At 31.1% G+C, this 22,930-nt stretch overlaps 1 protein-coding gene, 1 long non-coding RNA gene and 2 other non-coding genes across 8 annotated transcripts in view; 1 reads left to right on the top strand and 3 right to left on the bottom strand.

Annotated features, from left to right (window-relative positions):
- Window positions 1-2,193: 2,193 nt before the first annotated feature.
- Trnav-aac lies at window positions 2,194-2,266 on the bottom strand. The gene has a single exon. It is a non-coding gene; the product is annotated as a tRNA-Val (tRNA).
- Window positions 2,267-2,677: 411 nt separating this feature from the next.
- Window positions 2,678-2,750, top strand: Trnav-aac. The gene has a single exon. It is a non-coding gene; the product is annotated as a tRNA-Val (tRNA).
- Window positions 2,751-8,689: 5,939 nt separating this feature from the next.
- The window catches only part of LOC116846851 (uncharacterized protein DDB_G0284459-like), a 17,628-nt gene continuing 3,387 nt past the window's right edge, over window positions 8,690-22,930 (bottom strand). For 3 of the 4 annotated variants that reach the window (XM_032821202.1, XM_032821204.1, XM_032821203.1), the window contains 9 exons: window positions 21,894-22,210; window positions 21,117-21,301; window positions 11,215-11,322; window positions 10,767-10,863; window positions 10,617-10,682; window positions 9,684-9,785; window positions 9,318-9,567; window positions 9,061-9,232; window positions 8,690-8,914 (listed from right to left, as the gene is read on the bottom strand). In XM_032821202.1, the coding sequence (XP_032677093.1) occupies window positions 8,895-8,914; window positions 9,061-9,232; window positions 9,318-9,567; window positions 9,684-9,785; window positions 10,617-10,682; window positions 10,767-10,863; window positions 11,215-11,322; window positions 21,117-21,301; window positions 21,894-22,183 (1,290 nt within the window). In that variant the 5' untranslated portion in view covers window positions 22,184-22,210 and the 3' untranslated portion in view covers window positions 8,690-8,894. The remainder of the gene's footprint in view (window positions 8,915-9,060; window positions 9,233-9,317; window positions 9,568-9,683; window positions 9,786-10,616; window positions 10,683-10,766; window positions 10,864-11,214; window positions 11,323-21,116; window positions 21,302-21,893; window positions 22,211-22,930) is intronic. The other variant, XM_032821205.1, reaches the window with a different exon arrangement.
- On the bottom strand, window positions 11,620-16,824 carry LOC116846852. 2 transcript variants are annotated; one of them, XR_004378604.1, is made up of 3 exons: window positions 15,328-16,823; window positions 14,937-15,090; window positions 11,620-11,691 (listed from the first exon to the last, which is right to left on the bottom strand). It is a non-coding gene; the product is annotated as an uncharacterized LOC116846852 (long non-coding RNA). The 2 variants fall into 2 exon arrangements; XR_004378603.1 differs by having other exon boundaries at window positions 11,670-11,691; window positions 14,241-15,090; window positions 15,328-16,824.

The raw sequence follows: 22,930 nt of genomic DNA, 5'->3' as shown, positions 1-22,930 counted from the left end.
CTTTTTTTTGGATTTTCACCTGGGGAATTATTAGGCTTCCCTAACTTTCCATCAATAAATTAACACATATAAGTATCCACACAGAAAAAATGTTCCAAATATATCACAGGGATATCCTAAAGATTTTAAATAGTTCTGCTATGTGTACAGAGAGAACGATTTGGTTGAATCAAATAAACGCTTCTTTGGAATAGTCCAAATGAATTTTTTGATGGAACAAAATTTTTCTTGACGCAACAAAACATTTATTTGCGACTTAGTTACAAAGAAATTTTTGTGTCAACCAAATAATTTGTGTTGACTATTCCAAAGAAACATTTATTTGATTCAATAAATCGTTCTCTCTGTGTAGATAATTGTATCTTCCAAGGAGATAAATTTATCTAGAACTGCCGATAGTTCAACTTTTATTTACTGTCAGAAATACTGTATTTTTATTAGTACTTTGTGTATCTTTTTATTTTGTCGGATTCTCGAGACATTTTCGTTTTTAAATGGAATAGCATCTGCATTTTAGCATTACTTGCGTATAACACGGGATCCCTTCCACATGCTACTGCATTTTTTATGTATTTATAGCAAAAAATGTCTTTTTCTATAAAAAAAATGTTGTTATTCTACAAGAAAAAATGTTATTTTCTTGAATATTTTATTTTTGTTGCGTTACAAATAAAAACATTGGGCTTACTTGCTCTCTGAGAGTTGCTTACCGCTATTTCCGTCCGTTGCTACTTTTCCATATTTTGAAAATCTTATATTTAATACACATTTGTAATTTTCCTTAGCACAATGTTAAAAATCTTTTTTTTTTTTTTTAATATAACGCAGTGATTCTAAATATGTAAGTTATATCAGCAGAATTCTTCATTTCTTGAAAGTTATATAATAAGGAGATATAATGTTGATTACGGTATACTGAATTCATAAAGACTGTATTAAGCGAGTGATATTACTAGGTAAACGGTCTTTATCATAAAACAATTAAACGATACTATAAAGTTTAAGAAAGTCCACGAATAATTACAAAAAAGTCAAAAATGACCCATCCGCAGCTTTAGAAAAGATTCTAAAAGTGGTGATTCTAATATTAAGCCCTATTCGCCTAATACTGATGAAGATTTCAGAAGATTCAAGTGCCTGATTAAATTTTCCCGTGCAAACAAATTTAATTTACTGAGATATTATAGCAACATTTTAATAATAATAACATTAACTTTGGTACTATATAAGAAAGTTCTCATGAAAGGACAAATTTTGCAATAGATTGCTTTTCAAAACGTCTTTTTTGAGGAAAATTTTATTCAATACCTATAGTTCACGTTACATGTACTATAGAGTACCGAGTAAAATTTCCTCAAAAAGGACGTTTTGAAACGCAACCATAAAATAAGTCTCGTTCCCCTCGTCAAATTTCAGTACGATAAGATACGCATGCATTTGTTAATGTATTTCGGTCGCATGAATTCGTTTCTTTTATTATCCTCTTGGCAGCGACTCCAACTTTGTTCAATTTATTTTTGCACGCTTAAATCTACCCTACGTCAGTTCTAAAAGACACATGACGTCCCGCGTGGAAAAATTTAGATTGCTGTTGTCAAAAATAATCTCATGTCGCATGTATTGCGCATTGTGAAATATCTATAGCGGAATAACATTGACGTACGAAAGTGAAGTGAATAATGATCAATAATAAAAAAGTGAATTGGTGATCAATAATAAAAACGTCCAGTGAGCGACGGTGGCGCTTTCGTCTCAATTTGATATCGTGTTTTCAGCAATGCGATTCTGTAACTCGTTATCGTTAATACTGCACAGATATAGTATATGCTAAAAAAAGATACGCAATGATACACAGTTATATTGTCACTCATAATGTTATGACAGAGGACTTAATCGTGATACGAGTGTTTTTGTTGATATGAAAGTCAGCTTTAATCACTGATAAACCGTCAACCGATAAGAAATGGTCGGATCAAAATATACGTATCACGATTAATTCTTGGTATAAAGATAACAACGATTCTTTGTATAAAGATTCACAACAAAATGCTTACATGATTTGGTCGACTTCGCATTACTTTTGCACAAGTGTTATCGGAATTTTTAAAGACTTCCGTCAAATTTCAATATGTTCTTTTTCCAAACTCAATTTTTTAGCTATAAGTGTTTAGACGATAGTAAGTTAAAAAAAAATGTTTTCGCCCGGGATCGAACCGGGGACCTTCCGCGTGTTAGGCGGATGTGATAACCACTACACCACGGAAACTTGTTGAGATTCCACCTCTACTAAATAAAGATTAATTATTAAAACAATTCAGTGAACATTGCAAAAAAAGTTTTATAGAATGAATTTATTAGAAGAATTTATTTACAATTCATTAGCCAATACCTAATAAATTTTGTAATTTTCAGCACATTGTATTAATATCGACCGTCCATAAATGACCTTCCAGTAGGTCATGCCTTCTCTTTTACCAACAGTATCTTTATCGTTACACCGTTATTGCGCAGATATAATATATGGTAGAAAAGATGCACAATAATACATCATGTTAGTGATATTATCGTTAGAAAATTACAAAATAAACTTACATGTTTCTAAATTATTTACGTAAATGTAAAGCAGATAATTTAAAAACTCCTGAATTCTTGCTTAGGAAGAGTGCTACCTCAACAAGTTTCCGTGGTGTAGTGGTTATCACATCCGCCTAACACGCGGAAGGTCCCCGGTTCGATCCCGGGCGGAAACATTTTTTTTTAGCTTACTATCGTTTAAACAGTTATAGATAAAAAATCGAGTAATTTTTGGAAAATCATAAAACTTATATCGCGCTAGAGGTAGAATTTAAACGCTTTAAAACATCTGTTCCGTGCGGACGCTGTCATCCGCACGGACAGAGCACGGCGGGCGGCAGGCGCGATCCACTTGTGCGCGAATATCGCTCGCCGTTAAGCCCGTATCAGATTACCGACTGCATCGGCCGACCCGATTGCCGATTACGACTGCCGACTCTCAATGGACCAATCACAATGAGGCGCTGACTCAGCGTCGGCTTTACGCGGCAGCGATCCGAGCCGAGCTGTTAATTCTTCGGCGCCTATATAGGACGACGGCTATTTACCTTTTTGAATGCGCTTGCACAGTGGGTTACTGCCTTTAGAGTATCTACGACACTCGCTGGCTCTCCTCGTACGAGGTATTTTGGTAACTCCACAGATCTCCATCTCCTCGACATTACCGGTGGTTAAGAGGAAGGTTCGCGAGATCTTTTCGGATTATTCTGGAGCCTCCACCGCAGGTGAATACTTCCTTTTTCGATATCTCACGCACTGCAGATATCGTGCATCATCCGACAGAATTCGTTACTGTTGCGCTTGCGACTCCGCGCGCGAGTCATCTCCCCTTTTAAGTTCTCACAGAGGACTTAGGGCTATCGCACACAAATTGACATAACTGCATATGCATAGCATAAGACCGTATGTACCAATGAGCATCGAGTATTAAGTCGCCATATTGGTGTTCGATGCTTAATATTCGATGCTCATTGGTCCATACGATCTTATGCTATGCATATGCAGTTATGTCAATTTGTGTGCGATAGCCCTTAGCCTCCGCCGCGCTGGCGGCATTATTCACGCGAGTCACGCTCGTTTCTAATGGCTTCTGCACACAGGACGCGGTAATGCTTGCCGCGCAGCGGAAATCCGCGTGACAGCCAATCAATATGTTGCTTTTCCGTAAGAGCTGGAAGATTATTACGGAAAGCAGCATATTGATTGGCTATAACTAATAACCTTCTAGCTGTGCAGAAGCCATTAGCCTTCGTCGCTTACGCGACTCCCCTCACGCGCGGCCACGCTTGCTTCTAAATCCGTACAGGACTTAGGGCGGAATTCATAGATGTGTCTTGAGTTTCAAGACGGGTTTAAGCTAGGTCTTAAGATCGCGATCAATTCTGTAAGAAACAAAGACGATTTATCAGTCTAACGGATAACTAATGTGATCTTGATATCAAAATAAATAAAGAAGACAAAGAGAGAAAGTAAAGTTCACCTTATTGTATATAAAAGAGAGAAGACAAGAGTCTGAGAGACAGAGAGTGTCTGGGTTTTGGTGATGTATTAGATTAGCCTTTGTGAAAAGGTTTTGACCTTTCGGGCATTTGATTTGAAGAATTGTTCGGAGGTTATTCTGATAGAAGATCTCATTAGTTGGTTAATATACGGTTAACAGTGTATTTATATTTTGTGTATTACTAGTTGAATGATTTTATGTATTTCAATTAATTATAGTTAATATTGCCTTAAAAACTATTTGCTTGTTAAAACCTTTGTCATAAATGAGATCGATAACATAAGAGAATAATTCGATTGTTTGGAGTTTCTCTTACAACTTCAGAAGTGAGATAGCAAACTGCACTTTCTACAGATCGCTTGAATTTATTTATGAAAACATAACATTGAAGGTCGAGTTTTGTCTGAAAATCGAGCAGTTGAAATTTGAATGCCGGGAATTACGCGAAGTCAGCGTGGAAGTGCACGCGCATTTGACATTATAATGGAACGTCAGCGATTGGATTCGTTAACATTGGATCAGCTACGGAACAAGGCATCGGCGTCGCAAATACAGGCGGCCAATAATCGTGAGGCCATAATAGATGCAATTGTCAACCATTGGAACAGGCACCCGCATTTGATAGAGATCAGTCAACCTGGATCAACCCATTGCTCCTCAAGTAGCTGTTCAACCTGCGACGATGCCCAGAGCTAACGAAAGCCGGTTGGATCTAAATGTATCAGTAAATGATTTAAAACAGATGATGGCGTCAATTAATTTATGCCTGCAACAACAGCAACAAATAATGCAACAATTGATGCTGTTGACAAATCGGTCGGTTAACTCAGCGGCGGCCGGAACAAGCGTACAGCCGAAAACAAGTAGTGTGGCGTTTGGTCCTGGGCCGTTGCCTGAATCAGTACAAAGATCGGGACAGAATGTGCACGTAGGCGGTTCTCTTGATACCGTACGCCCGATTTTGAGCTACGATGCCACCAGCAAACGCGGTTTCGCTATTAACTATGTAGATTCCGACATTTGGAGCCGAAGAGGAAGAAAACGTACGTTTATGGGTACAGCGAGTTGATAGAGTGGCTCGGATACATGGAGCGACAGATGACGTGATATTATTAGCTGCGTCAAGCAAATTAATAAGAGCTGCGCATCGTTGGTATGACATTCAGACCGGAAGAGTTTTAGAATCTTGGGTGTGTTTAAAGGAAGAGTTAATTAGAATGTTTGATAAAACAATTCCGTTTTTCACGGCTATGCAACGCATTGAAGCCAGGAAATGGTTGTCTTATAGAGAAACATTTAATCAATATGCAGTGGATAAACTGTCTCTCATGCATCGTTTAAATTTACCTGAAACTGATGTCATTAATCTATTGATCGGAATACAAATAAACTCAATTAGGGCGACAGCATTAGCTATGGGTTCTGTGTCGCTAGATCAGTTTCTCGATACGATGAGACGTGTAACTGAGGGAGTCATGGTTCATGAGAAAAAAATGTTGTCGACTGCACGAAGTCTTCCGATTAAAAATACTTGCCGTAACTGTGGCAAGGATGGTCATTCACATAAGGAATGCAGAAATCCTATTATTATCTGCTTCTATTGTAAGGAAAAAGGGCATCGGTCTACGGAATGTCCGGCCTTGATTAAACGAAATAGAGCGGATTCTACTGCACGTCCTAAAGACACGGCTCCAGCATTAAGGACAACGGCGCAGACACCGACAAGGGTAGCGGTAGTTAATGAGACCGACGAAAACAGGTTGAAGATTTCTGGACCTTTTCTATCAATTTTTGAAATCAATGGTAAGTCTCTGTAGTTTTAAAGCCTTACTGGATACTGGTAGTCCAGTCTCTTTTCTTGCAAATAATATTTTGACTAAATTTTTTGACTCGACTGTAGATATAATATTTTGTGGAAAGCGAAATTTCCAAACCTTAAATTGTTCACCGATAACTACACTAGGGCATGTTGAAACTAAATTAAAAATTCAAGAATTACCATTTCGTGAACTAGAGATTGTTTTTTATATTCTTCAGGATGGAATTTTTGAAGATAATATGATATTAGAGCGCAACTTTTTAGGAACTAACAATCTAACGTTGATTTATCATGCGCCGGATAAAGAATCGTCGCGATTGTTAGAGCCGTTGTCGAATGCTCTGTTTCAAATAGACATTTTCCAGAACGAAAATGATCTGGAACGGACATTAGCACTTGTAGAGGAGAATAACACTGATTTCGAGGTTTGTATTAAAAAACAGTTAAAGGAGGTATTAATCGAAGTTCATAATTGGTCTGAACCGGTGATTGAAGACGACTATTCGACGAGAATATATTTGAAAGATAATGTTCCATACGCCTATGCGCCGCATCGCATTGCCTACGAAGAGCGAAAACAAATACGCGAACTCACGGACGAACTGCTTCGTCGCAATATTATTAAATCGAGCATGTCTCCGTTTTGTGCACAGATCGTGCCGGTTAGGAAAAGAAGTGGATATTTAAGATTATGTATCGATTTGCGTCCTCTGAATGTAAAATTAAACAAGCAAAAGTATCCGTTTCCTATTATTGAAGATTGTTTTGCTCAATTGAATAATAAATCGATTTTTACCTACCTTAATTTAAAAGATGGGTTTCATCAAATTAAAGTACATGCGGATGATACCAAGTATTTTGCTTTTGCAACTCCGGATGGGCAATTCGAATTCACTCGTCTGCCGTTTGGGTTTTCTAAATCTCCGGCGGAATTTCAGAAACGTATAGTACAAATACTCCAGCCGTTTCGTGATCAAAAGATTTTAGTATACATTGATGATATATTGATACCGACGGAAACAATCGCCGAAAACCTACAAATACTACGCGAGGTGTTGATTATTTTAAAAAGATATGGTTTCGAATTAAATTATCGTAAATACCAGTTTTTGCGGAGTAAAATAGAATTTTTAGGATACGTCATATCCACTGAAGGCATTACCTTGAGTCCGCGTCATGCCGAGACGGTGGTAAATTTTCCGCAGCCGAGATCCGTACATGAAGTGCAGCGATTCCTTGGGCTAACCAATTATTTTCGCAAGTTTATATATAATTATACGCAAATAGCCAAACCATTATATAACTTGCTAAAAAAAATTGGTTGATTCTGATAATTTTGATTTTGATTGTGTAAAGGCTTTTATGGATTTGAAGGAAAAACTCACATCATTTCCGGTGCATTTTCTTTATGCATATAACCCTAAAGCGGAAACAGAACTTCACACGGATGCTAGTGCATCTGGCTTGGGAGCAATTTTACTACAAAAACAGAATACAGGAAAATGGGCTCCGATAGCGTATTTTAGTCGCGGTACTAATCAAGCGGAGTCGAATTACCACAGTTTCGAGTTAGAAATGTTGGCGATTGTTAAAGCCATTGAACGGTTTTACATATATTTGTATGGATTTTACGGTGGTGACAGACTGCAATGCATTAGTGCTGTCAATAAAGCTAATTTGAATCCTTGCATAGCCTGTTGGACGTTACAGCTTCAAAATTATAAATTTCGCGTTGAACATAGACCGGGTAAACATATGGAACACGTAGATGCGCTAAGTAGACGGATTCTGTACATTAACTCATTACCCTTGGAGAGGGTACTGGAATATAAACAATTGCAGGATCCCCGAATAAAAGAAATAGCTAACGAGTTAGAATTTGCCGAGTAAAAGAAATTCGAATTGGTAGATGGGCTTATATATAGAAAAAGTACAGATCGCCTTAGATTTGTCGTTCCAGAGATCCAATGATTTGTCGTTCCAATGATCGGCAATGTTATTCGGGCGTATCACGATGATATGGTGTACTGCGACGTGGAAAAAACATTTTGCGGTATTTATAATACATATTGGTTTTCCTCCATACGAAAGCAGATATTTGATCATGTTGAGAATTGTCTGACGTGTGTTGTGGCTAATTCATCGACTAGAGCAAAGGAATGAGAAATGCAGACAGACACTACACTAGTTTCGCCTTTAGATCAAATACATGTGGATCACTTTGGACCTCTTTAGGAAACTGAAGATGAATGTAAATACATAGTAGTAATAGTAGATGCATTTACTAGATTTACATGGCATTTTCCCACTAAATCCACAGGCGCGCAAGAAGTAATTTAAAAAGTGAGATTTTTATTTAACATTTCTGGTAACACAAATCAATCGGTTTCTGACAGGGAGTCTGCTTTTACTTCCAATGAATTTTCAGCTTTCCTCGATGAATTGGGAATCAAACATCGAAAGGTAGCCGTTACTTCACCATGGTATTGTCGAAAGAGTGAATCGGTTTCTTAAAAGTTCTCTAGCAAAGTTAGTAGATAGGGGGTTGATTGTATACTAACACAACTTGATGAAAATTACAAATGTGAATAAATCTAGATTTACAATTTTATTGGTCAACATCTAATGAATTTGTTCACTTTTGCAATTTTCACTATAGCCGAGTGTCAGGAAATAATGTTGTTACAACATACTGCATGAGAAATATATTTAATGTTCATATATCTAACTAATATATATGTATATACATATGCAATTTTTTTACTATTTAAAATTTATTACAACAGGCGCACGTATAATTATATTATTGTACATTTTATTACATATATCTTTTATGTAAGTGCGTTTTTCGTAATTTTTTTTACATAATTATATAAAACAATGCGAACTTTATCAAATGTAAATTTACAAATGCGTACATCCCAGAAAGAAGATGAAAACACATGATCCAACTTGCCTGCAAGCAAACCCAAAAACAATTCGATTCTTTTCCTGGCTTTATCAAAACATAGGCCCATATCCTGTAAAAAATTATTTACATATGATTTATTATTACTTATTGTTATATTTAATGTATTATTACATTTTATGATATATATATATATATATATATATATATATATATATATTCCTTAATATGATATATACTTTAATTAAATTTACTTACTTGGATTTGGGGCTGGAGGTCCTATTCTGTACATATCAGGAGGACCAAATCGCGGTGGAAATGGCCTGACTGGTGCCATTAGAGAAGGACGTCGGCCTCTTCCTAAAGAAGGAACCTGTCCTCTGGGAATCGTGACCATAGGACTCACCATAATAGGTCTCGGAGGAAAATTCTATTGGAAAACCATATTGAAAAATAAATCAATTATAACTATCGGCAGTTCGTTAAATTGATAGATTTGTATAGATTTTACTAACACTGTAATAAATAGGCACTGGTACATGTTCAACGTAACGTGGTGCTGTAGCTCTTCTGTCTATGGATCTCGATCTCGATCTGGATCTGCCTCGATCCCGATCTCGATCCCGATCCCGATCTCGGTCTCGATCCCGATCTCGATCCCGATCTCGATCCCTATCTCTGTCTCTGTCTCTGTCTCTTCTTTCCCGAGAACGTTCGCTTGATCTATCGTAATATCGGCGATAAGATCTACTCTCCACAATGGACCTCCAAGAACAAAATAATAATAATTGTCAGATTTTCAATTTTACTCGACATTTCTCTTGCACATAAATAGAGGCCTGTATAAATAATAACATATAATACGAATAATTATTTTATACCTAGAATCAGAAATGCGTACGTCACGATTTCTAGAATTTGAACGATCGTGCCTCTCGTGTCTTCTTACATCCCTGTCCGAATATTTTTCTATACTGTCGTGTCTGCAACAGAATACAAATTAATTTTTTAGAAATACATAATGTGTGCGTTTATGATTAATACAATGTGATATCTATCCACATGGATTTTTTAACAAAAAACAAGTTCGATTATTTTTTATCAATAAATAAGTAATCTATAGGAACAAATAATGAGGCAAGTAAGAGCCAACATCGATCATTTAGGCGGAATTAACAATATATTGAATATCAATAAGACATACAATTTTGTATTACAAAAAATTCATACGTTTTGGTCCTCTTTTTGGACCCTCTTCAGTGACAGAATTAATTACAAATAACGCAAAGTAAAATAATGTCGCTAATATTAAAAATCAGTTGAGATTTGTATCGGCAATCATGTTGTACCAATATGATAAAGACATTGACGGCTTGACTGTGGTCTTTAATTGAACGAAAATTTTAATATTTGCTACATCAGAGATAACATATTTTTTTAACTTACCCGACAGCCAAACCGCCAAACTTAATCACTATGGTCATCACACTAACGTTCGTACAAATGTGAAATTCGCCAAGATAGAGAAAGGAATAAATATATTCAGAATCATAACAAAACTTCAATTAAAGTTAAGCGACACCAAAACAAGAAAGTCCACTAACATCAGATAAATCAACAAATTAAACACACGGAAGTCTCTCGACAATTGATATGTAATCTCCATAAAAACCCAAAATATCGTCTCGCAAATTCTTTTGTCTGATTATATAAAACATTTCTGACAATACGTTTGGTGTAAGAACCTTCTCTGTCTAAAATTAAAACATTGTTCCAATCAAATTAAATAAGTAATATACAATTTATCTTCTTACCTGTCACTTTTAGGATAATCAATATATGTTCTTTTAACATGATATTTTGACTCAGTATTTGGATGTCTAAAACGGAATAAAAACAAGATATTAAAAGAACTGAATATTTATTTATATTATCAGTAGATTACGAATAGCAATTATACGTACTTGGTGCGATAAGACGATGGATATTCAGGACTGGTATTGCGATTTTCGATAAGGCTCAATGATGACGAACGTCTTTTGGAAATTTGTAATTTGTCTGCTGAAATTGAAATGTCAAAGTTAAAGAAATGCATATCTTCACATCACCAGTGCTATAACGTAATAAACATTTGTAATTTAAGATTTAAGTCTAAGTGCGCCAAAATTCTTTCTAGTCAAAAATTAAAAATTGATAATAGAAAAAAAATATATCTTGTAGAAAATATATATCTGTAGTATTCAAACTGAGTTTATCGACTTTTCCATGTCAGTTAGCTCATTCTCCTCCAAAAGAGAAGTTCGTTAAATGATATCTGTTCGAATTTTGGCGCATATTTAAATAAAATCAACCGCGACTTTTCATTTTTATTAAAATTGAGTAGTAATCGTAGTAGTTCATAATAATATATACCTGATTGCTCGTCATTTATAGCTACAACCGTACGCTGTTCCTTTACTTCAGTAGCCGCCTTTTTCTTTTGTATTTCTTCCCTCTCGAACAATGGTTTACATCCTTCTCCTGTATAGTTTATTACATCTCTTAATGAAATACAGTTGACATAAAAGTTACATACTAATAATAAAATAATTTGCAACCCTTTTGACTATTTAAATAACGCTACATTTTTATATTTAGACTTGTCGTTAATCATTATTATTGGATGTCATTGTAACATTAATAATAGTGCAAATATTAAACTTGCGACTTTTACTTTTATAAACATATATAAAAATAGAGCAAATAATGATAGTAAAAATACAGTCCTATATGTTTCGCAAAGACTAAATAATCTTATTATTACATTACTAATTTAATACTTATTTCAAGATTTTTCAGATAATCTTCGATGTTGATAGAAATATCTTCAATGTTGCTATGAAGAAAATTCTAAAAGTGAGGTATGTTTTAAATAAAACTTTCCGATGGAAATATTTTACTGAAAGTTCTATGAATTCCTTAAAAATTACAGTAAAAATGATTAAAAAATTAATGAATGCATTTTAATATGAATCAATTAATATTCTTAATGACATTTAATACTACAAAATGTAACAAAAGTTAATAAATACTATTAAATAGATACTATAATTGCAAATTTTACGAAATATTGATTTTTTTAGTCTCAAATTTTGCCTATATTAGTTGCAGAGAATAAGTTGCCATATTGATTACAGAGAATTGCAAATATTTTTACATATTGGAAGTATATAAGTATGAAAGTATGGAAGTACATGCAATGATGAATTGGAGCATTATTCAATATATGATGAAAACGATAAAAATTTTAAAATTGGCATCTCAAACAGTCAATTGCTGAAAATATATTTTTTGAGTTCGTCATTTACTTCGATATCTTTTTAAGAAACAACGAAAAAATGTTTAATTATAGCAGTTTTTCTGCAAATCTTTTACACTTTTTCAAGCATCTAAATTTAATTGGAAATATATATAGCAGTATTCTTCGAAATTTTATCGAGTGTAATAAACTTATGTTCGGTAAAATTTGCAGCACTTCTTTATCAAGTTAATGTTTACATTGACAGCTCGAGATGTCCATTTTGAAACTTTTTGTCGGTTTTGTCAGATATTAAGCAAAGCTCCAATTAATTTTTGTGCATACTTTTATTTTGCAAACACAAAAGCATTCGTAATTCTGTGAAACCAATAAAATGTAGACTTTGTAGAAAAAAATCAATATCTTGTTGGTAAAATTTTCAAATATATTATTCTCTTACGATACTCTCTTACAAATTTTTAAAATTTACTAATATGCATTAAAATTTCCTTTTGTATTATTTATTTAATATAAGAAATAGTGAAAACTATTGAAGCATTATGGAAAATTACTTTAGCGGTATAATACGTTAGATCATAGAAGAATATACGTTAGATATTGAATTTATTACAGCCTATGAAGAATTTATAGCGGGCAACTAATATATGCTGCTCGAATAATGCATTGCACTGATATTTCATTTATTTACAATATTAACGTTTATAAATTAATATTTTAGGATATTTAAGAAATTGAATTAACTCATATAATGCGATATTTCCTATTTTTAAATATAATTTTACAGTTACAGAGTTCAAATAAAGAATTTCGCAATGCATAAGATGTTACTTGTTATCGCGAAACTCATCGAAACAAAGCATTTTAAAATATTTTAGTAACTGATTGCAAATAATCACACGAAATTAATCATGTTGATCTGTTTGGTGCTTAGAGAAACAATTCTTGCATTGAACAGACTAAATCCATTATAATAAAATATAATGGATACATATAAAATATATATAATATCTTTTTATAATGTAATATATATAACAAATCCTATTGAAAAAAAAAAAAAATTTATATAACTAATATTTCTTTAAGATTTCCTTAATAAATTTAGTTTTTATAATTTTACTCAAATTTCAATGAATATTAATAAAATGAGTTTTATTGATAGAGATTTCAATATGCAATTTGATAATATTCCAATATAATCTAATCATACTTTCAGTAAAATATTTCCATCAGAGTTATAACATACCTTACTTTTAATATGTTTCAATATTTGAATTATGCAGAATGTATGGAAATATTTTAGGACATCAAAATCTCAAAAATGTTGGTTTTATAAAAAAAATGTTTCAGACAAAAGTTGTAAAATTTAAAAGGCCTATTTACTGATTTTATCAGTTTGACTTTGAGTGACGTCGTCAAAGTCACCTCGAATTTTTTAAATAAAATCACTATTTTTTAATTATTTATTCTTATAATCCCTTTTGAGATCTTTCCAAAATAATCCCTTACCAACCTTGAATCACGGAAAATTATCCTAGCGGTACAATATATTAGATATTGAATTTATAGCAGCCCATAAAGAATTTATAGCGGGCAACTAATATATGCTGCTCGAGTAATGCATTGCGCTGATATTTCGTTACTTACCTAACAAACCCTCCCAATTTCTTTACAATCCCACTAAGCAATCTGTGCGCAGACTAACGTTAGATTGACAACAGATTCAAGCAAGATCTGTCGACAGATCCATAGACAACTGTGTCCTCAATTTGCTGTTAGACTGTCGACAGAGTCTGTTAACAGACTTTGACGGCAGATTGATAGCAGAAATGTTGCAGACTTTGTTGTTTCATCGCCCAAGCAGCATATATACATTTCAGAAATATTTAACAACCGATTTTTAGAAGCTTTTTAACTCTTTTTCTCATGAGTTAAAATATCCACATATTCAGATACTTCTTTCGATATAACATTCGATGAAGCGTTTTTTTTTTACAAAAAAAAAACTTCAAGAAACCATTATAGAAATGCCTTTTTTAAGAACGCAAAGAACACTACTTTTTCAGGTAGAAATTCAGGTAGAATTAGTAAGAATTAGTAAGAATTATTAAAAACTATTGCTAAGTTGTCATTGTATACTGACCTTGAAATTTAACTATTTTTCTTGATTTTACACTATATTATATTTAAGAATTCACATTTAGCACTGGTGAGACTCGAACTCGAAACTTCTCTAGATCCTGAGTATCACTTGAAGCACTACACTACTTCTTTGATTGATATAAATGTCCTTCGTATTGTCTTGATATGATGTAACCAACACAGTAATTTTTTATATTATAATTTTGCTACAAAAGTAAATAATTTGGATAAAAAATATATTTTTTGTGCTTTTATTGTTAATTTAATAAAATTTATGAATATTATCGATTAAATTTAAATTGTAATCGGGAAGAATGCCTGTTAATCTATTTTAACATTATTTACTATTAATAACATCTTATATCTTAAATAGGGTGTTTGTTAATGATAGTATGCGCGGGGAACAATAAAACAAATCCTAAGGTTTATCCCTTAAAGACATATACTTGAGATTCAAGTGCATAAAATATGAAAAGCTACAGAAATAGAATAGAAGAAATGAGTACAAATATAGAACAAAAAATCTGAAAAAGCCAATAAATAGACCTTTTTAAATCTTACAACTATTGTCTGAAACATTTTTTTATAAGACTTCTATTTTTCACGATATTTTGCTGTAATGAAAATTTTTCTACACGCTGTATAAAAAATATTGGTTAAATAATGTCAAATACATTACTACATTCTACATACATACCTTTTTACTTCTCTAAATTCTTCTACTCTCTAATACATTATCCTTTATTCCCTTAAACACTGAATAACCAATCGTGTTTTAATTGCAGATTATGGTTGTGCAGTTTTTTCAAGATAAAAATGTGTGCTTCAGTATATATTCTGTGAGAAAATATCTAAAATGGAATATTAATATTTTATTGACTTTATGATACTCTAATACGTAGCTGTCAGAAGTTCAAGAAGTTAAAAAGATGTTGTATTTTAGTTGTTATATTAATAAATTGTTTATAAATTTATCATTAACTACGCATAGATATAAATTTTTGAAAATGCTATGTTTGCATTAAAAATATTTACATGTTATGTTTGTAATAAAAAAATTAAAAAAAATTACACATTGTACTACTTACCTAATATGCAGTTTCATATAAATTTAGATCAGTATATAATGCATTATTTCCTTTTAGTTCCATAGATTAAAGAAATTTACTATTATAAATAAAGATATATATCTTCGCCGGAATTATATTGAATCCAGACAAGTCTTCTAGCCGATCCTTCCAAAATATTTCTATCTTCCAGTGTTGTAATATGTATTGTTAATTCTTCTATTGTCGCATCTTGTATTATGTATCTTCCATTGTTGTATCATATTATTGTGTATTCCATTATTGTACCTCTTTTGCTATCGTATTTTCCGCTGTTGTATTTCTTGATTATTTATCCTACACTTCTCGTGAAAACTCTTACAGGGGCTTTTTGTTGTTGTCACACCTATATGCCTTATCCTACTTACATGTCATGATAGGTAATGTATCTTCCTTTTGTTTCCTTACTTACATTTTGAGCTGAAAATATAAGAAAATATCCATTTAATGACAATGACATTCCACCAACGGTGTAATAACTAATTATATATTTTTCTTTTGGTGCAAGTAAATCTTGCGGACTATGTCACAATTTATGTTGACAGGCAAAGGCTTAAGTTGACTTGTGTCAAAGGCTGAATGGCTAGAGAGATCATAAATATGCTGCAATAAAAAATAAATCTTATACATCATTAAATAATTATAAACTTGTACCTGTTACATCTCATCAGAATATACAGACTTGCTAGTGTGTTAACATCTCCATATTGCTCAGTCTTTATATATCTTACATACATCTTTATATTGTAGTTATAAATGTATCAGCTATTACCTATGTCTTCTAGTTATGTCATACATTTAGAAATATAATTTTTCCTATCCCTTGATTCTTTCAATCAATACACGATATACACATGTCCGTCTCTATCAATGTCAATTAAACCTTAATTTGAGTTTAAGTCTTTGTGTAAAGAGAGTTTAAACTCATGTTAAAAGGTTCATCAACATTGGTACTAATTCGTAATATTCAGATTAGAAGTCAGATTTTTAAGTTACTTAAAGTATCTTAAATTATGATGTACAGCATAGTGGGTTCCTCCATAGTTTCCTGCAAGCACAATATATAAATATATGTACACATCATCTTCTTATCCTAATTTGAATTACCTTTTTGAAGGATAACGCACATTAGCTAAGAGTAGAAGAAAACCGATTTATGCTTCAATAAACAGGACGCCAAGATCATATTCATTCCAGTTCTTCTTCATCAATCATCTTCATAATAGATGTATCTTCTAATAGATGTATCTTCATCATCTTCATCTTCATAATAGATGTATCTTCTAATATTGTAACTTCCAATGTTGTACTTTTTGATATTGTACCTTTCGATATAATATCTCCAAGAAGAATTTAGAAAAAAAGAATATATATAGTAATATATATATAGTAATATATAAATATATATAGTAATAAATATATATAGTAATAAATATATATAGTAATAAATATATATAGTAATAAATATATATAGTAATAAATATATATAGTAATAAATATATATAGTAATAAATATATATAGTAATAAATATATATAGTAATAAATATATATAGTAATAAATATATATAGTAATAAATATATATAGTAATAAATATATATAGTAATAAATATATATAGTAATAAATATATATAGTAATAAATATATATAGTAATAAATATATATAGTAATAAATATATATAGTAATAAATATATATAGTAATAAATATATATAGTAATAAATATATATAGTAATAAATATATATAGTAATAAATATATATAGTAATAAATATATATAGTAATAAATATATATAGTAATAAATATATATAGTAATAAATATATATAGTAATAAATATATATAGTAATAAATATATATAGTAATAAATATATATAGTAATAAATATATATAGTAATAAATATATATAGTAATAAATATATATAGTAATAAATATATATAGTAATAAATATATATAGTAATAAATATATATAGTAATAAATATATATAGTAATAAATATATATAGTAATAAATATATATAGTAATATATATATATATTTGACCAATATTTTTTTAACCAATATTTATTTAACCAATATTTTTTGTACAGCGTGTAGAAAAATTTCCATGACAGCGACATATCTCGGAAAATAGAAGTTTTATAAAAAATGTTTTAGAAAATAGTTTCGTAGGACTTAAAAAGATCTATTTATTGACTTTATCAAATTTTGTATCTTCTAATGTTATATTTTCAATTTGGTCTGAATTTCTTCCGATATTGTATCTTCAGCGTTATATTTATCTTCAATGTTTAATATATGTATCTTCAATATTGTATTTATATTGTATCTTCAAAGTTATATTTTTATGATATATCTTCAACGATGTCTTCTACCCGCAAATAATTCAAAATGTATCCGAGATGTCTTGAGAAGTGTTGTAGAACATCTTGAGCGAGTCGAATCAAAACGATCTTCTGATGTTTTATGCTACAGTTGGAGCCCAATTATAAGTTTAATTTTAAAATTGTAGAACTAATGAACTATAAAATGAACTATAACAATGAACTATAATAAACTATAAAATGAATTATAACAAGATTTATATCCCACTTTTAATAGTGCTAAAGTTGCCTAATTTTTACCAACTATATACGTAGATATAAATGTGTTCGCGCGGAGTTCTATTAAGAAGCGGCTAGTAAGCGATAATATAGAGACTCTAATTAGTATTATTAAAAATATATATAAAAAAGAAAGAACTTATAACAGAGTTATAACGAGGTCCTACTATATCTAGACTGCTGATGTTATATCCGATATTGTATCTTTAATGTTATATTTATGATGTATCTTCAACATCGTATGTTATATCTTCAACGTCGATTACAATTTCATTTTCATGTTATATCTTCCATGTTATATTTATGATATTGTATCTTCAATTGTGATATTATATCTTCTGTTCTGCTCTCATGCGTCGAGATATTCCAATGTTCTATCTCTGATTTATCTTCAGATGTTGTATCTTCAGTGTTGTATTTCTGATGTATCTTCAATGTTGTATTTCTGATATATCTTCAAGTGTTGTATCTTTAATGTTGTGTTTGATATATTTTCAGGTGTTGTATCTTCAATGTTGTATGTCTGAGGTATCTTCCATGTTGTGTCTCTGATTTTATATCTTCTAATGTTATATTTTCAATTTGGTCGGAACTAAAATACAGTATTGGTAGATATAATATCGGTTTTCTACCTATATTGTATTTTTGTTATATCTTCAATGTTATACTTATGATGTTGTATCTTTAATGTTACGTTTATGATGTTCTATCTTCACTGTTGCATTTATGATATTGTATCTTCAACATTTATAATCTTCAGTAGAGTATCTTCGATCTTCCAGCGTCGTATTCATCATGTATCTTCCTTTTTAGAATTGTATGTGTTATGTATGTTTTATATGTGTGTTTATGTATGTATGTTTATGTTGTATGTAATATGTATGTTTTATTCTAATGTTTTATATATACATTAGAATTATGTGTTGTATTAATGCTATATCTTCCAGTATTATATCCATTATGTCTTCTGGTGTTGTATCCATAATATATCTTCCGATATTGTTCTTCTTGATATTGTATCTTCCGATGTTGTACATTCGATGTATATTGTAGCCCCCTCCCCCCAACCTGAACAATGTCTATACGCCGAAGACCGCCCTTCCCCCCCTCATACTAAGTGTCTCGAACATTGTATCTGTGAAGTCCCGTATCTATGTATTCCCCCATATTATAACTTCCGATCTTTCAACGTTATATTTATTGTTCTTGTATTCCCATTTATATCTTCCGATGTACAAGTATCTTCCAGTATTATGATGAGTAGTATCTCCCAGTATACAATAGGTCTATTTTTTAGCTAAACTAGGTTATATTTTTCGCGATTAGGATGACTAATATTAACCGACAGTTAACTGACAAAATGAGCAAATGAAGTTCCTAATTACTCTCTGTCAATTCCTTCTCCAACAATACTAGTTGGTTCCGCTCAATAAATGCCAGTTAACCATCAGTTAAAATTAACTAAAGTTTGCAAAAAGTCATCTTTATTCTTATTTCTACCAACGTCATTTCAATTTTACTATGGGTTTAAATCTTTGTCTGAAGAGATTTAAACTCATCGAAAAGGTTTAATCAACGCTGGTAGAAATAAGTATTATAATGGAACCAGTACATAACCGAGTGTTGAAGGAAAAAGCAATAAAGTTTCGAGTGCACTATTAGCTAAAAAGAACAGACCTATATATCTTCATATTACTTCTTCAAATGTCGTCAAATCTTCATATATCTTTAAATGTCGTGTAAATCTTGAGCTATGCAAATATTCGAATACTTGTTCACGCATTCGTATATCTGTTAAATAAGGATTAAACCAATCCTCCGAGTATTCGTACATGAATAATATAAAATACTCATAGTATTACGTGATTGATTTCATCCTTGTAACAGATAACGAGAAAGTGACAGAGTATCTGCATAATGTCATCTTCGTTATCTTCTAATGTCATGTTATCTTCTAAGCATTAATCTAGCTGTATCTTCGAATGTTGACTCGTAGAATATATTGTGATAGAGGTGCTCATTTTATAAAATATTAAAATAATTACTATATCAATATTAATATCTTATAATAAAATTAATAATATATCGTACCTATTATTATAATTTTACACATGAATTTCCCTTTTTTTTGGGCATAATATTTATATAAAATTTGTTATATGTAATTACATTAAAAAATTATAGCATAAAAATATATTTTTTTTTCTTCGGGAATGTTTTATATTATAATATATTTATCAGAAAAAATCAGATAATATATAATAAGTAATTAAAAATAGTATTTATAATACTATTTACATGTATATCTCTTATTTTTGAGCACCAGTTATTTTATTAAATATTTCTGTTTCATCTTCCTGCAAATTATTTTTATATTTTTACATTAACATTCCCGGTTATCAAATAATAAAATGATAGTATATAAAATGATAGCATATGAAATGATAGCATTTGATTTGATAGGTACGATAGATAAATTTAATGATATTAAATTTAACGATGATTCTTCATAACGATGTACTTCTTCTTTCTTCTTCTTCTTTGATCTTACTTTGTTGCTCAAGTTGAGTTAATAGCGTCGAAATATGTGTATTACATCGCATTGGGTTGTATTGACATAAAACATTATTGATAAAATTAACTCCTCGCGTTTAGAATCATGTCTTCCAGACGTTGTACGACTTTCGAATAGGAATCTTCCAACATGTATCAGGTTCATATATGTTTTATTCTCTGAACGTCAACTTAAATAAACGTATATACCCGCATGAACGTCCATTAAATACCCACGCAAAGAGTTAAGATACACTACGGCTAGCAAAAGGGATGCAATATTTTTTTGTACTCTTTTGATTCTCTTGTTAGTATTTCTTTTTGTTTCCCTTTTTCCCCTCTGGTACTATCTTCCAGTTTAAGTGAACAAAACAACCGGTCTATTATGAGATCTACCTTTATAATAAAAGGACTCTTATTATTATGTGTGTGTGTATATATATATGTGTATATATATATACACATACATATCTGTATATATACATATATACATATACACACGCGTCCATACGCGCGTACGTGGTTCAGAAAGTTGTACAACTAGATGAAGAATAAAGTTTCATTGTCATCCAGCGATACAATTTTCATAAGAGAATCCCAAAAAAATTCAACATTTTACCCTCTCTTCTTTTGAGGATCACATCCTCGGGATTAAGTATATCCCGTTGTAGTTCGGTAGTAACTGGTTCTTTTGCAGGAATATTTCTGCGAATATCGACTTTAATTCGACGTAATTCTATAGAACTAATTTGTGTGCCTTCAGGACCCTTGAACAAAGGTACCCCGCTTGTGGATCCATCTAATCTAAAGATAATACAGTCGTGACACATTAAATTATGTGTAATCGTCATTCTTTTTGTATGTAATATTATCTCTACGTAAGCGTAATATTGGTAAATCCGTCAGAAAAAAGAAATGCTTATATACAAATACGCAATTATATATACAATTATATATATATATAAGTTGTATCACTGTCACATTAATATATAAGCATTTTTAATGTCTTTTCCCTTCCTTAATCTTGAAGAGAAAAATTGTTCACTTGCTGAGTATATTATAATCAAATTATTATTTAGGCAGTGCTGGCTGGGACAATATTCTATGTAATTAATCGACCAGGGCTTGAAACAGTTATTGTTCTTAAATCTTTAGCATTATGGTTATTTGGTATTACAAAAAACAAAGATATTTGAATTTCAAGAAAATTAAAAAAACAGGTTTATCTTACTTTAATTCAACCTTTACAGGTTGAATTTGAATTCAAACTGTAAAATTTAACGATTATCTTTGTAAAAAAAAAAATAAATAAAAAATTGTCATAAGTATCTCGAGCTTCTCAGGTGTATACTCACATAAATGTTACATAAATGTAACATATATGCTTACAACTTACTTTTTAGACAGAGTGTTAGACTTGGGAGTCGGACTATTACTTTTGCTTCGACTGCGACGTGACGATGTTTGCTTGGATTTCATGGCTTCTTTGCGTTTTCTCTCATAATCTGAGATCAATTGTTTTTTTAATCTTTCGTGTTGTTTCTCCAATTCTTGTCGACGCATCCATTCGCGCCGACGCTTTTGTTTCTCGTCTTCATGTCTTAACCTTATCAATTGGTCATTTTCATTTTGTGTAGATCTTGATTCCCCACCACGTCGCAAGTTTGTCGAATGTGTTGGAATCATTAATGGCGATGGAATGTCAAGCAGAATCTGTTATTGAAATATATTAATTTAGATATAACATATAATTTAGATTTTGATTGGTTAGTATATATGTATAGGAGAAATATTTCATATTATATATATTTGATCATTTGCAATAAAAAAACTAATTCATTCTTATTGAGATCAAATCTTGGGTTATTCCTACATATTTTATTGAATGACTGATTTGTTAGAGTCAAAATTAAAGAAAAACACTAGGAAGTTACAAATTTTATTATATGATACACATTTCTAATGCATTGTTTTGATTGCTTGGAATGAGTGCAATAAATAACTACTATTTGTATGCAGACTGTTCTGATTGTACATACACGAATACATATACACATTATATACGTATATACATAAACAAGATGTGCCAGACTCCTCCGCAATTTTTTTGGGATTGAGATAAATATTAAAGTATATTTTGCAATATTCGCAATAATAATCGAGATATTAATTAAAGAAAATTAATTAAAAAATGATCACGTGATATGATAGATGAGCTGTAGCAACAATGTGTATTATCGTATGTTTGTATTAATTAGGACAAATTGAATGAAAAAGCCTGTTATTATTTTGTAAATAATCATGTAGAATTTTAATTATTAATGAAAGAAAATCGGTGTAGAATTGTGCACGATAATGCACAAATCTTCTTTAATTAATATCCTGCATATATATATATATATATATATATATATATATATATATATATATATA

Source organism: Odontomachus brunneus, unplaced genomic scaffold (genome assembly GCF_010583005.1).
Source record: "Odontomachus brunneus isolate Ranch 3 - 2012 unplaced genomic scaffold, Obru_v1 Obru_scaffold_071, whole genome shotgun sequence".
Taxonomy (NCBI): Eukaryota; Metazoa; Arthropoda; class Insecta; order Hymenoptera; family Formicidae; genus Odontomachus; species Odontomachus brunneus.
The sequence above is the reverse complement of the archived record's forward strand: the minus strand, read 5'-3'. Positions and strand labels throughout refer to the sequence as shown.